Source organism: Phragmites australis, chromosome 4 (assembly GCF_958298935.1).
Source record: "Phragmites australis chromosome 4, lpPhrAust1.1, whole genome shotgun sequence".
Lineage (NCBI taxonomy): Eukaryota > Viridiplantae > Streptophyta > Magnoliopsida > Poales > Poaceae > Phragmites > Phragmites australis.
In genome coordinates, this window is record NC_084924.1 from 1,283,487 (window position 1) to 1,295,764 (window position 12,278).

The 12,278-nt window shown below is 42.3% G+C and overlaps 1 protein-coding gene across 1 annotated transcript; it reads left to right on the forward strand.

Annotated features, from left to right (window-relative positions):
• Positions 1-6,834: 6,834 nt before the first annotated feature.
• Positions 6,835-11,719, forward strand: LOC133915044 (protein kinase STUNTED-like). The gene is made up of 9 exons (XM_062358045.1): positions 6,835-7,485; positions 7,962-8,083; positions 8,198-9,504; positions 9,592-9,840; positions 9,929-10,095; positions 10,332-10,411; positions 10,498-10,645; positions 10,856-11,005; positions 11,115-11,719. Exons 1-9 carry the CDS (start codon positions 7,147-7,149, stop codon positions 11,349-11,351), a joined length of 2,799 nt encoding a protein of 932 aa, XP_062214029.1. The 5' UTR covers positions 6,835-7,146; the 3' UTR covers positions 11,352-11,719.
• The last annotated feature ends 559 nt before the right edge of the window (positions 11,720-12,278 follow it).

A 12,278-nucleotide genomic window follows, 5' to 3' on the forward strand; every position in this document is an offset into this window, starting at 1 on the left:
CATATATGATCATGCGTTGTGTATGTTCAAGCGAATTGACGTCGGATGGCTCTGCCCAATATCGCACAACAAAGATGATAAATTCTAACGGGAAAAAAATGGTACCTGAATTTTTCTCTCTCTTTTTTTTGACAGAGATTCGTGTTGGTATTTTTGGGACAGGAGGACCTTTTCCCTTTCGAAAAGCACGAAAGAATATATATCTTGTACCAAATCTGGATCGGTAGTAGCTATATCATCTATATTTTTATAAAATGTACGAGTTGTGACAGATTTGATCGATCTTCATCGTCTATCTGAGTCAATCAAACGGTCACCATCCATTTGAGTAGCAGCGTGCGCGCAGGCATAAGAGAGAGAGGAGGAAGAGATAAAGCATGGAGAGAGAGAGGGATAGAGAGTAAGGTTTTGCAAAAAAAGGAAGAGATTGAACGGGTCAAAAATATCATCGTGTGGATGTGAGCTAGCCGAGCGGATGTGAGCCAAAAACCGTTTGAACTAAAATTTTGGATCCGTATCATCAGTGATGGTTCTAGCCACGAACCGCCACTAATATCTGTTACAAACCGGCACTGATAATCGATTTCAATGCCACTTTTTAGCGGCTCCATTATAGTTCGGACGCAGAAGTTTAAGAACCGGCAGTGATACATTTGCACTGTCAGTTCTTACACAACTGACAGTGATGAGCCATTATTTATGATCGGGTTTGTAGTAGTGATACCTATGCGTCTAATATTTTTGTCTTTAGAAGATGTGTCGCCTTCCACACTTCGTCTATACCGTTTGATTTCTTTGAATTACTGTATTCTGAATTAATTTCATATGCGCACGTATACAGGTACTAGTGAGATTAGGGGAGCCAGTTTTGGTTACACGATAATGAAGTGCGCGGAGAGCTGGCCATGTTACTGAATTGTCTGCGCCTGCTCGTGCGCCTGTATTTCATTTCATATTGAGTAAATTTCATAATTCCATAATTATTTATACCTTTGTAATAGAGAGTTACAATTTTTTAATTTATTTTATAAAACTACGACTATTTATACTGTTAATAATACAAAACTACAAATTTTTAATACATATTTTGCAGCACAGCAATAATATGCACCGCTTTAATTTCTGTCAGAATGAATCAAGAGAAAGAAGAATCTGTCAGACAAGTTGAATCATGTCTCTGTTTCTACTTCCTCATACCACACTGGGCTGTCAGATGCATGCACGTTCGTTCTGGTAATACTAATCCAATCTCGCTCGATCAGCACGAGGTAGTACGCCCATGGGATCGGGTCAATGAGCTGGGAAAAGTCGTCTTGCCTGGGCATGCGTTTGCACTTCCCGTCCATTGCATCACCATCTATGATTATTGATCCGCTGACAGAATGATCAAGCAGCAGCTGGAAATTATATCAGTGCATGTATCAGCTGGGCATTAGTTTGCTTAATTTGCTGCTGACAATTATTCCAAGGTTGATTCAGCTCCCTCGTGCATAAAAGTTAGTTATCACAATGCCCAGCTCAATCTGATTCGATACTATGTCTGACAGTCAAGCATAAGATCTGAAGGAAGGTCGATGGATGTGAGGTCTGCAACTGTAAAGGGCCAAGGAAAGCGCTCGGCTTTCGCTTTGTGGCATATACCGGATCTACGATTAAGCCTTAATCTAGTACTCTACTAGCAGCTGACAGCTTTGCATTAGTTAATCTGCATCCAGTTCATCGTGACCGACAGAGATAAGGATGCCTGTCTGATGGGGCCGGGGGGAAAAATTAAGCGTAATTAGTCAAGCCACTGGCGTTCTTGCAGAATCTTGATCAAGGTTTGGTACTTAATTGCACGAACAATTTGGAGTACGAATATTGCTATGCTCCATGTATAATTGTGGGTGATCGATGTGCGTGTGAGCAATTAAGGCTAAAGCTTGCACGCAATAATTGAACAACCTTCTTCCCAAGCCCTAACTTGTAGCTGTAAGCTCAGGCCGTACGGGCACCGTTTCGCTAACACTGCGTTACACGTACACCCGCTCGATGGATAATCACAATATGTATTTCGCATGAGGCATTAGCATATGAACATATTGCCGGTTGATTAGCACGAAATAGCTTGTGACCATTAAGAGGACGAGTTGGTGATTGGGATCTTTGATGAGTCGTCACTGTGGACATTGCCAACAAATACGTACGGTCCGAGAAACACCACTCCAAACATTACAATTCAGAAAATACCATTGTATCCAGTGTACTGTCTATAAAATACTACGATCTCTATATTTTATTGTTTTCTTTTTTTTCCTTTCCCAATTTTCACCATTTAAATGGACGTTTTTACCCTTGGATTTAAAGGGAAAAAAAGCTTCTAGGTGAACAAGGACCCATGGCCATGGGTCAAAATTCTCAAATCGACTTGAGGTATCGCAGTGGGGTCCCTGTCGACGGCGCAGTTGATCGTAGCTACGACGATTAGGTCCTCGTTGGTGGCGTAGGTGGCCATATCAGCGGTAGTCGGGTCCCCGCCGGCGGCGCATACTGCCATAGCTGCGGCGGTCGGGTCCTCGTTGGTGGCGTAAATGGCCGTATTAGCGGCAGTTGGCCCATCGTTGATGGCGCAGGTGGGTGTAGCTGCGGTAGTCGGGTCCTCATCGTTGGCGCAGGCAGGCGTAGCTGCAGCAGTCAGGCCCCCCTCGATCCTCCTCCCTGGCGGAGTTGCTTTCTCTTACACAGGCAAGTCAAAAAAACTCTAGAGAAGGTTCTTCAGCTGCGAGAAGGTTGTTGTTGTTGTCTTAGGAACTAACAAGGTAGAGTGATGTGTTGTATCTAGTAGTGGGTATATTGTGATGTGGTATCCTGTTTTGTTTATATCTGTTATGTATTTATTAATGGGTGTGATGCGTTCGTGGGTTATAAATAATTTAAAGACCCCTCTTTTGTTTACTTATGTATGCCAAGCTTTATACACATATATGTGGTGAATGGAGCAGCAAAAATATGATCATATGTGTTTAATTATGTGTGCACTCCCTCTATGATCATATATGCTACATTGTATCCTGTTTAAACAGGTGGTGGGGCAGTAAAATATATGGTTGTGTTCTGTCTGAGATAGATATAGGGGTAAAATAGTCCATTTAACTGTAAAAGTGAGGGAAAACACTAAAAAGTAGATATTATGATATTTTATAGACAAAACACCAGATACAATGATATTTTCTGAATTGCAATATTTGGAATGGTGTTTCTAGAACCACCACTCTTTAGAGTGGTATTTCCTTAATCCCCCCTCCCCCACACATGTCCTCCTTAAAGATTGCTAGGCCGGCCTAAACAGGAGTTGAATCATGAGGAGACATCAACCACGCGTGCTTCGTCTGTACATGCACACATGCACCCAATGCATAAGCAATAAGCCGCAAAAATGGTCCCACATTGGTCGCCCATTAGGTGCATAAACCTACATGTCTCACGCCCTAACAAAAATTTTAAGCACCTAAAATTCGTCTTTTCTGACCAGCAAAATGACCCCTCGGTTGTGGTATTTGTGGATGCACCGACAAGCACCACTTATTAGTACAGGGCCGCTGTTCCAAACGGGCAAACAGTTCGTCCTTCCCGTTTGTCGTCTCATGTGGTCCTTGACATCTTGATCGTGCCTTCGCCTGTTTGATGTTCTTTTGTTTCGAAAGTTTAAGGTCAGGCCGAGCCTTGTATGTCACTATCTCTCTAGAAGGTCTTGTTTAGTTTTGTTTTCCTCTGCTGCCTCTTGTTGACAGGAGGCAGAATTTGCATGCCCTCGCTGTCAATGCAAAACCGGTCAAATCTATTACAGATAAGATTGAACCCAACGGGTTCTCTTCACGGGGGAGATTCCCATCGTGAAGGGATTTCCGTTTCTTTCAGCGCTCCAACGGTTTCTCTTCACGACGGGATTCTAGGATCATTCTTTTCAGGACGAGATTCTCTCTCCTTTCCTTTCGTGATTCTCCTCGAAAGTAAGCTGTTAGAGATGAGAGGAAATAAAAGAAATGAAAACAAGAAGGGAATCGAAAAAGAAATAAAATGAAGAAATATGATTGGGGATAATCTAAGCGATCCCAGCAGGCCCAGGTATTGAAAATTGCATTGACCATTTCTGCTTTTTGCTGGTTTGAAGTTAGATTACCAACTGATATGACTTAGAGGACAAGGCTTTTAATTCATTCTTTGTCTAGGGTAGTTTTGAAATTGAATACTTTTCCGAGGGAAGAAGGCTTCAGTCTAGAAGTTCAGTTTCTCTTTTTTAGCTAAAATTCAAGAGATGTTAACGAAAACGCAACAATGCTAGTAGCACAAATGCATGATTAATTTGTTTCTCTAAAAAACTGCAGCTGCAAGCAGCACGCGTGAGCTGACCAGCGAGTGTGACCTTCCTGCTCAGTTCCCATTAAAAAAAGGCAAATGGAGACTAGCATAGACATGCTACGACCGTTTCGTCGCGATTAGCTTCGGGTTTAAGCCGTCTCCGCCCATCAGACTTGACCAAAATACGTAAATGATAGTACACTTTGTATTTCAAAAACTGCAGAGGGTTAACAAATGGCTTCTTGAAAGAGGATTAACACTCTAATAATTGTAACTATGAGTCATCATCGTTTACTGTTCGCCGAATTGTTGTTTGTTGAATCACTATTCATGTGATACTGTACATAATCACTGTTTGCGGAACTGCTATTTATCAACCACTGCTCATCCATCCGGTTTACTGAGACAAGTTATAATCACTGTTTACCCCTGCCTTTCCTTGTCTAAGTAGCCGGTTCAGTGAAAGCGAGAGGAGAGGCAGCAGTAATAATTGCCCTTTACTGCTCACAGTCAAAGCAGGCTTTACTGGCGTCGGAATCTTGCCCTTTTATCGACGTGTCCCCCTAACCCCACACGCCTTTTCATCTGTCAGCGACACAACTGGCTAAAAAAAAATTTTAAAAAGGAAAAGGCGGCACGCGAAATGCGCAACGGAACCGGTGAAAACAGGACCGAAATTAAAAAAAAGATAATATACGAGATCATACTTATTAAAATAAATAATATATTATCATATTTATAAATTTAGTATACGTATTCGACATCTTATTCTCCCAAACTTACTTTTAGCATCTCAGATATCGAATATGATACTGTACATCGTAGTCAGCATATCAGATGCAGAAAACGGCTTTATTCGATACATAAGATGCTAAATACAGTGCCTCATATCGTATTCAGTACCTCACGTGTCGAATACAACCTCTCATGCTGTGCGCCACGCTTGCGATAGAAGAATCCAGAAGAAGTCGTTGCGTTTAAGTTTTTTATTTAACTCTTAATTTTATTTAGAGTAAAAAAGTCTAAATTTTTTAAACGTTTTTATGAGTAAACTAGAGCTCACTAGCAATCCGTTTTAATTGGTTTAGTTCCACAAGCCTAAGCCAATATTTAATTAAAATTCTCTAAATAAACATACTTTTATAAATTCTAATAATTTTTAATACCTCCAATAAAATCTCAAAAATCTAGAAAATTCACTAATATTTTTCTAATATGATGTACTAATTTATAAAAATGTTTCCAACCCTATGTAATTTGGTGAAAAAAATGAGTTCTTTGTAATGCTCTATTTATATATATTTTTATCATTTCATGTGATATTCTCTTTTTAATTTAATTTGAATAAAAAAATTCAAACATTCATATTGATGCGTACAACAAAAAATCATAAATTCACTAATATTTGTCTCATGTGATACATGACAAGTTGATAACTACTACTAATTACTAATATGGTAAAACTAGACACTTAAGAAGCATTTAATCCAAGAATTACGAATATATATTACATTCATCTTTTCAAAGCATATGGTGATAGATCAAGTTTTAACATTTATCGATTAAATATGGCAAATGATATATCCGAGATTTAAAAAAGCAGATAAGGATATCATCTCTTAAATTAGGAAGAGAAAACTAAAAAAGAATGAAGTATACAGAATAGAAAGAAGAGACTTAATATTAAACTGAGAGGTTACCTGACTTTTCAGCTTAGTGCTGGCAATAGATTAAATGGAGCATGTTTCAATTAATCTAAGAACCAAAGTTTTGTGCATATTTGAATTTTTTTCAAATTGAATTAAAAAAGAGAATATCATATAAAATGATAAAATGCATATAAATGGAGCATTACAAAGGATTAATATTTAATTTTTTTATTCAAATTGAATTAAAAAGAGAATATTACATGAAATGATAAAATACATATAAATAGAGTATTATAAAGGAACTTATTTTTTCACTATATAACCTAGGGTTGAAAATATTTTTATAAATTAGTACACCATATTAGAAGAATATTAGTGAATTTTTCTAAATTTTTGAGAATTTATTTGAGGCATTAAAATTACTATAATTTATAAAAGTATGCTTATTTGGAGAATTTTAATTAATATTGCTAAGGCTTTTTAATCAAACTAATTAAAACAGGTTACAAGTGAGTTCTAATTTGTTCGTGAAAAGGTTTATAATTTTTAGACTATTTTATACTCTAAATAAAATCAAAAAATTAAATAAAAACTTAAACTTAAACATACAACAGTTTCTTCTAGCTTCTTTCTTCCATCGCGAGTGTGGCGCACAGCACGGGAGAAGGTGCTGAAAGCATATTTTTGATGAATAAGATTACGAATACATATAATAAATTTATAAATAAATTATTATATTATCTATTTTAATAAATACTATCTTTAGATTTATACCGTAAAAACAGCGGTTGCTGGCAGCGTACAGCGTATAGTGGACGCCCCAAAATCCCAAATGGTGGGAGAGAGAGGAGAAACCACAAGTCCACAAGGCAAGAGAGAGAGAGGAGAGAGAAACCGCAGAGCGTTGAGAGGGAGCAACGCCGCAACGGGCACGAACCAACACGACCTTCCAGGCGGAGGAGAGAGAAACCAGAAAGCAACAACGAGCAACGGAACAAGAAGGCGCGCGCGGCGAGGGGGAGGAGCCCGGCAGGACGCGGCGTTTGCCTGGAAAGGTCCAATCGAATCGCCAAGGCGCCCGAGGCGCAAGAGCACGCGTCCCCCCCGCAATGGTGGCGCACGCCGCAGCAGCCCTGTGAGTCGCCAGTGACGGGCACAGATGAAGGTATCCAGGAAGCAGCCGCAGCAGCAGGAGGAAGAAAGGTCGCCGGCGGAGGCCATGGACGCGGACGAGATGGCAGTCCAGGAGGAGGAGGAGGAGGAGGGGAGCGCGGGGAAGGCCCCGGAATCGGAGGCGGAGGGGAGGACTCTGGTGGTCGGCGTGCGGGCGGACGCCGAGAGCCGCGCGCTGCTCACGTGGGTGCTCGTCAATGTGGCGGAGGTCGGGGACCGCGTCGTCGCCGTCCACGTGGTGCCGCCCTCCGCCGCGGAGGCGGCTGCCGCCGTGGACTTCGACACCATGCTCGGTGTCTACGAGGGGTTCTGCAACCTCAAGCAGGTCGCTGCTCTCTGCTTGCTTCGCTGTTGCGGTGCTATTAATTCGTAGTTGTTCCCAAGCGCCTTGCCAACATGCGAAGTCTTCTCCTTTCAATTTTGTTTGTGTTTATTGTTCTGTCTTGCTTGTTTCATCCTTCCCTTTCTGCTTGGTTGGAAAGGTTGGATTTTTTGGAGTTCTTTCGATGCGATTCCTCCGTATTGTTTGGTAAAAATGGGATTTTCGGTTAATTTTGTGCTTGGCTAGAGGATTTATCACGCTTGCCCATGCCAAGTAGGATTTTGGCATAATCTGATTTTCGTTCACACCTTGCAGTTTATGCTAATCTCAAAACTTTTTTGGGTTATTTCGCAAAGATGCGGTTTTTTTACTTCATTTATGGCTTCCAAGTCTTTTGCCCCCATTCTGCCATGGTTTTTGCAGTGGTAAATTCGCCTAACATTTCTTCCGGGAACTAACTGATACTTGTGCGTCGGCAGATCAATCTGAAGGTGAAGATTTGTAGGGACTCGTCAGTCCGCAAGGCGCTAGTTCGTGAGGCCAGCCTGTTTGGGGCCTCCAAGCTTGTCATCGGCATCGCCAAGAAGAGGCGCGCAATTTCGTAGGTGCCACTATCACAGCATTGGATGCTCAGTGTTTTCCACTATCGAAGCTCTAAGCTTTTTCCACGCTATGATTACCTCCACTCCTGTAACTATTGCTTTGGATTCTGCAGGTCCTCGTTGTCCGTTGCAAAATATTGCGCAAAGAAACTACCGGCAAATTGTGCGGTCCTCGCCGTGAACAATGGCAAGATCGTGTTCCCGAGAGAATCAAATGTCCACTCAGGCAAGGTCTCGGCAGCAGCTCCTCCCTCTGGTGATGGTGAGATGTATTGCGTAGTGCCGTTCCAAGCCCGTCAGGTTAAAGGGGGCACATTATCTTTAGGAGACGAACCTAAAGATGATGGTGGGGGTGGCAGCACGCATGATGATGTTGGCACAAAGGGCAGTAAGCCGGAGGACACCATCACGGAAGAACAGCCGGTCTCGAGCGTGGACCCTGCGGATTTGTCAAGGGATCAGGTTCAGATTGATACAGATCCTTTTGGCAAGGCTGAAGAGTCAACAGCCGAACAGAAAGATGAGACTGCCGAGCTTCCAGGTGAGGGTGCCAGCGTGTTGTACTGTGTGCTTCCGGCGAGGAGTTGCGATTCAGTCGCAAGTACTTCAAATAGGCAAGACCATGATTCAGTGGATCTTCCAGCTGAAGGGGCTGGGGAGCTATACTGCTTATTGCCCCCAAGGAATGGTCATTCAGGCAGGAGTATTAGTGATTCTAAGCGTTCAACTGCGAGTCAGAAAGACGATGAACCTTCCAATCTGTTGCTTGAAGGAGATGGTGACCTGTACTGCCAGCTGCCGAGGAATGGACGTTCGGGTAGGAGTTCTGGGGGATCCAAACGTTCTGTTGGTATAAAAGGTGTGATTAGACGTAGCAGTAGTTTCTCCAGTGATATTAATTTGAACTCGGAGACATCACCTAGTAAGAGGGATGGCTCCGTTTGCATGGCTACCTCTGAACGGACTTCTTCCACAGTATCCACAGAAACCGAGGATTTGCCAAAGGACACTACACGAAATGCTGAAACACCCTCGGGTTCTCCTATGTCTCTGAGAAGGATGATAGAAGGAAGATCCGACCGCTGTCACCTCCGCAAGAGACTCTTCAGCCATCATAGAAGCTCATCTTTTGAATGGGCAAAAATCTCGATGGTTCAATGGGCGATGAGGCTTCCGAGCCGTTACACTTCAGTCCATCTAGACAGCAAATCACTGAAATCTGATGCAAGTCCAAGGTTGAACTGTGATTCTGAATGTGAATCCACTTCAGCTGTTGAGTCAGAATCTATGTTTTCTTTCTCTTTCTATGATGTATCATGGCCTCCAAGTGAATTGGAATCTCTTCGAGAGAAGTACATTTCAGTTTGTAGGCTGTTTAGTTATGAAGAACTGAAGCTTGCTACAGCGAGCTACTCACCAGGTAAATTTCCTTTGACATCAGCACTACTTTGGTATACATGTTTCGTTTTGCAAGTTTGAACGCTTGTTTTCTTTTATGGTGATGCAGAAATGTTAATTGGGAAGGGTGGAACCAGTCAAGTTTACAAGGCACAGCTGTTTGATGGCACATTTTCAGCTGTAAAGATTCTGAAACCGTCAGTTGATGCAATACATGAGTTTATTACTGAAGTTGAGATCGTGACCAGCTTGCAACATGAGAACATTGTCGCATTGCGGGGATTCAGCTTTGATAACTACAGTCTTTTGTTGGTATATGATTACATGCCCCAAGGAAGCTTAGACAAAGTTCTTCATGGTAAGTGTCAAAATGAAATAAACCATTTCTTCAGTCGGTAACTTTCTTGCTAGCTAGCCACTTATTTGTAACTGCTATTGCTCTTCAGGCAAGAATGATGACAAGAATTTCCTTAGTTGGGAGAGGAGGAATAAGATAGCAATCGACATTGCAAGAGCACTTGAATTTCTCCATCTTGGCAGTGTGACTCAATCTGTGATTCATGGAGATGTTAAATCTTCAAACATCCTCCTCTCGGATGATTTTGGGGCACGGGTAAATATTCAGTTCATGTTTGCAAATACCTAGAGCTATAAGTAGGACAGGAAGTCATGTTTTTTCTCCCCAATCTTGCTCTATATCATAAATATTTCTTTTAATTGGGGGGGGGGGGGGGGATTCGAGACATGCGGATTAATCTATTGGCTTGACACAGAGGAAGTGATGAATTAGTAAACCCACTTGTCAATGTTGATTCTGGTTGTGACATCATCGCATTTGGAAATTTTCAGCTGTGTGATTTTGGGCTGGCAAAGCAAGTGTCAGCTTCGACTCCCCACCTAACATGTACTGACATCACCGGAACTTTCGGGTCTGTATCATCTTTGGGCTATGTTTAGCTGTTTTGTTAACTTAAACATCAATTCGGAAGTGGCTAACAAACTACTCTTGTGACAGGTACTTGGCTCCTGAGTATTTTTCATATGGGAAGGTCAATGAGAAGATCGATGTCTATGCATTTGGAGTTGTACTACTGGAGATCATTTCAGGAAGGAGACCCATTACACCAGGAAGCGCGAAAGGCCAGGAAAGCCTGGTTGGGTGGGTAAGTGCACCTTAATTATATTTTTTATGCTGGCTGGCTTGAGCAGTAACATACCCTAAGAACAAAATGACATGTTTGGTCATTGATTTCTGAAGTTCATGCTGATGATATTAAACTAGAATTGGAACATATGATCCATTGTCCACATGATCACTGTTGCACGTGAAAACTGTGCTTCCTTTTTTCCTGATTCTTCATTCATGGTTTCAGGCAAAGCCTTTACTGTCCAGTGGAGAAATTAAACAATTAATTGATCCATTATTGGGAAATGATTATGATTGTGATGAAATGGAGAGGATGACGCTTGCCGCCTCTCTGTGCACAAGGACATCTTCTCATTCTCGACCGAAAATGTCACTAGTAAGAACTTTAGCTATATGAAAAGAACACGTGCAATTTCATCGAAACATTGTTCGTTGAAGAAATTTGATCTCAACATAAACTTATTTGCTACTTTTCTGCAATCCAGATCTTGAAACTGCTTCAAGGGGACAACGAAACGATTGACTGGGGAAGGTTACATGCCACTGCTAGTTTCGATGGTTCGGATGAGGAGGCTGTCACTCCTGATTCAAACATGCAGTCTCATCTGAACCTTGCATTGCTTGGTGTAGATGAGGACACGCTCTCGCACTGCAGCAGCACTGAACGAACTGTGGACACCTCCGCTGATGGCTACTGGAGCCGATCATCGAGCTTTGACTAGAATTTTATCTTCGATGCGAATGCACTGAATTGAGTTGTTTGCATAGTTCTCATGTGTTACCATTGTTGATTGGTTGGGATGGTTGCATTCAGGCAATGGAAAATGGAGGCTTGCTCATTTAGTTGGCAGATATGGCACATGTAGTAGTGTTGCTAATTTAGTTAGGAGTTAATTTTGTTGTAGATCCAACCCTGTTGGCCCTGGCCCTACAATGCAATATTGCAATTAGTATTGTATTATCAATGGTTTTCTGGTGCATCAAAATCGAAACGATCCCAAGTTGTTTTGGTTTTTGCTACCCAAAGATACCATCTCAAACTGCTCTGATATATTCCTTCCTGTCTAAACTTCTTCTACTGATGAACAAATGTGAAAGCTTGCTAAATCAGCAGTACCCGGTCAGTTTGCCAAATCAACATTAAACACACACTACCCCTCTCCAACAATGCAGGATGTTATGCTAATGTCCTGCACTGGTTGTTGAGAACGAAACGGGGTTCCTTCTGACTGGTCGCTGAGAGTTCAGAGACACGGATGAGAGGTCCAGCAACGAGAGGGTGCAGTGCAAGTGCGCCCCAGCAACGGAGCATGGGGACACGGAGCAGAACAGTAGGGCACCAGATCCACTTCTCGTGTGGGGCTCTCGAGTCTCGACTGAGGCAATGCGTCAAACGCAGCGACGGGCCGGGTCGGACAAAAAACCGCAGCCCAATGAGCGCCGACACCACAGCGACAGCCTACAGGGCTCAGGGCTGCGACACCATGGGTTCAGTTCTTCAGAACTGTGCTCATCATGTGACCTTGTCCGAGCTCTGTTCAACGTTTGGGAGATAAAGCAAACACTCGCATGTGGTGCTATTGATGGCAGTATTAGAGCTGCGAAGATTTTGTTGGCGACCTGACGGCCTCTCTCTCTCTCTCTCTCTT

What these genes read in the sequence shown, in the direction of transcription:
- LOC133915044 (XM_062358045.1), top strand. Translation starts at nt 7,147, where the DNA reads ATGAAGGTATCCAGGAAGCAGCCGCAGCAGCAGGAGGAAGAAAGGTCG. An exon ending in GGTTCTGCAACCTCAAGCAG is followed by an intron (nt 7,486 to 7,961) that starts GTCGCTGCTCTC and finishes GTGCGTCGGCAG; the next exon opens with ATCAATCTGAAGGTGAAGAT. An exon ending in GACATCACCGGAACTTTCGG is followed by an intron (nt 10,412 to 10,497) that starts GTCTGTATCATC and finishes CTCTTGTGACAG; the next exon opens with GTACTTGGCTCCTGAGTATT.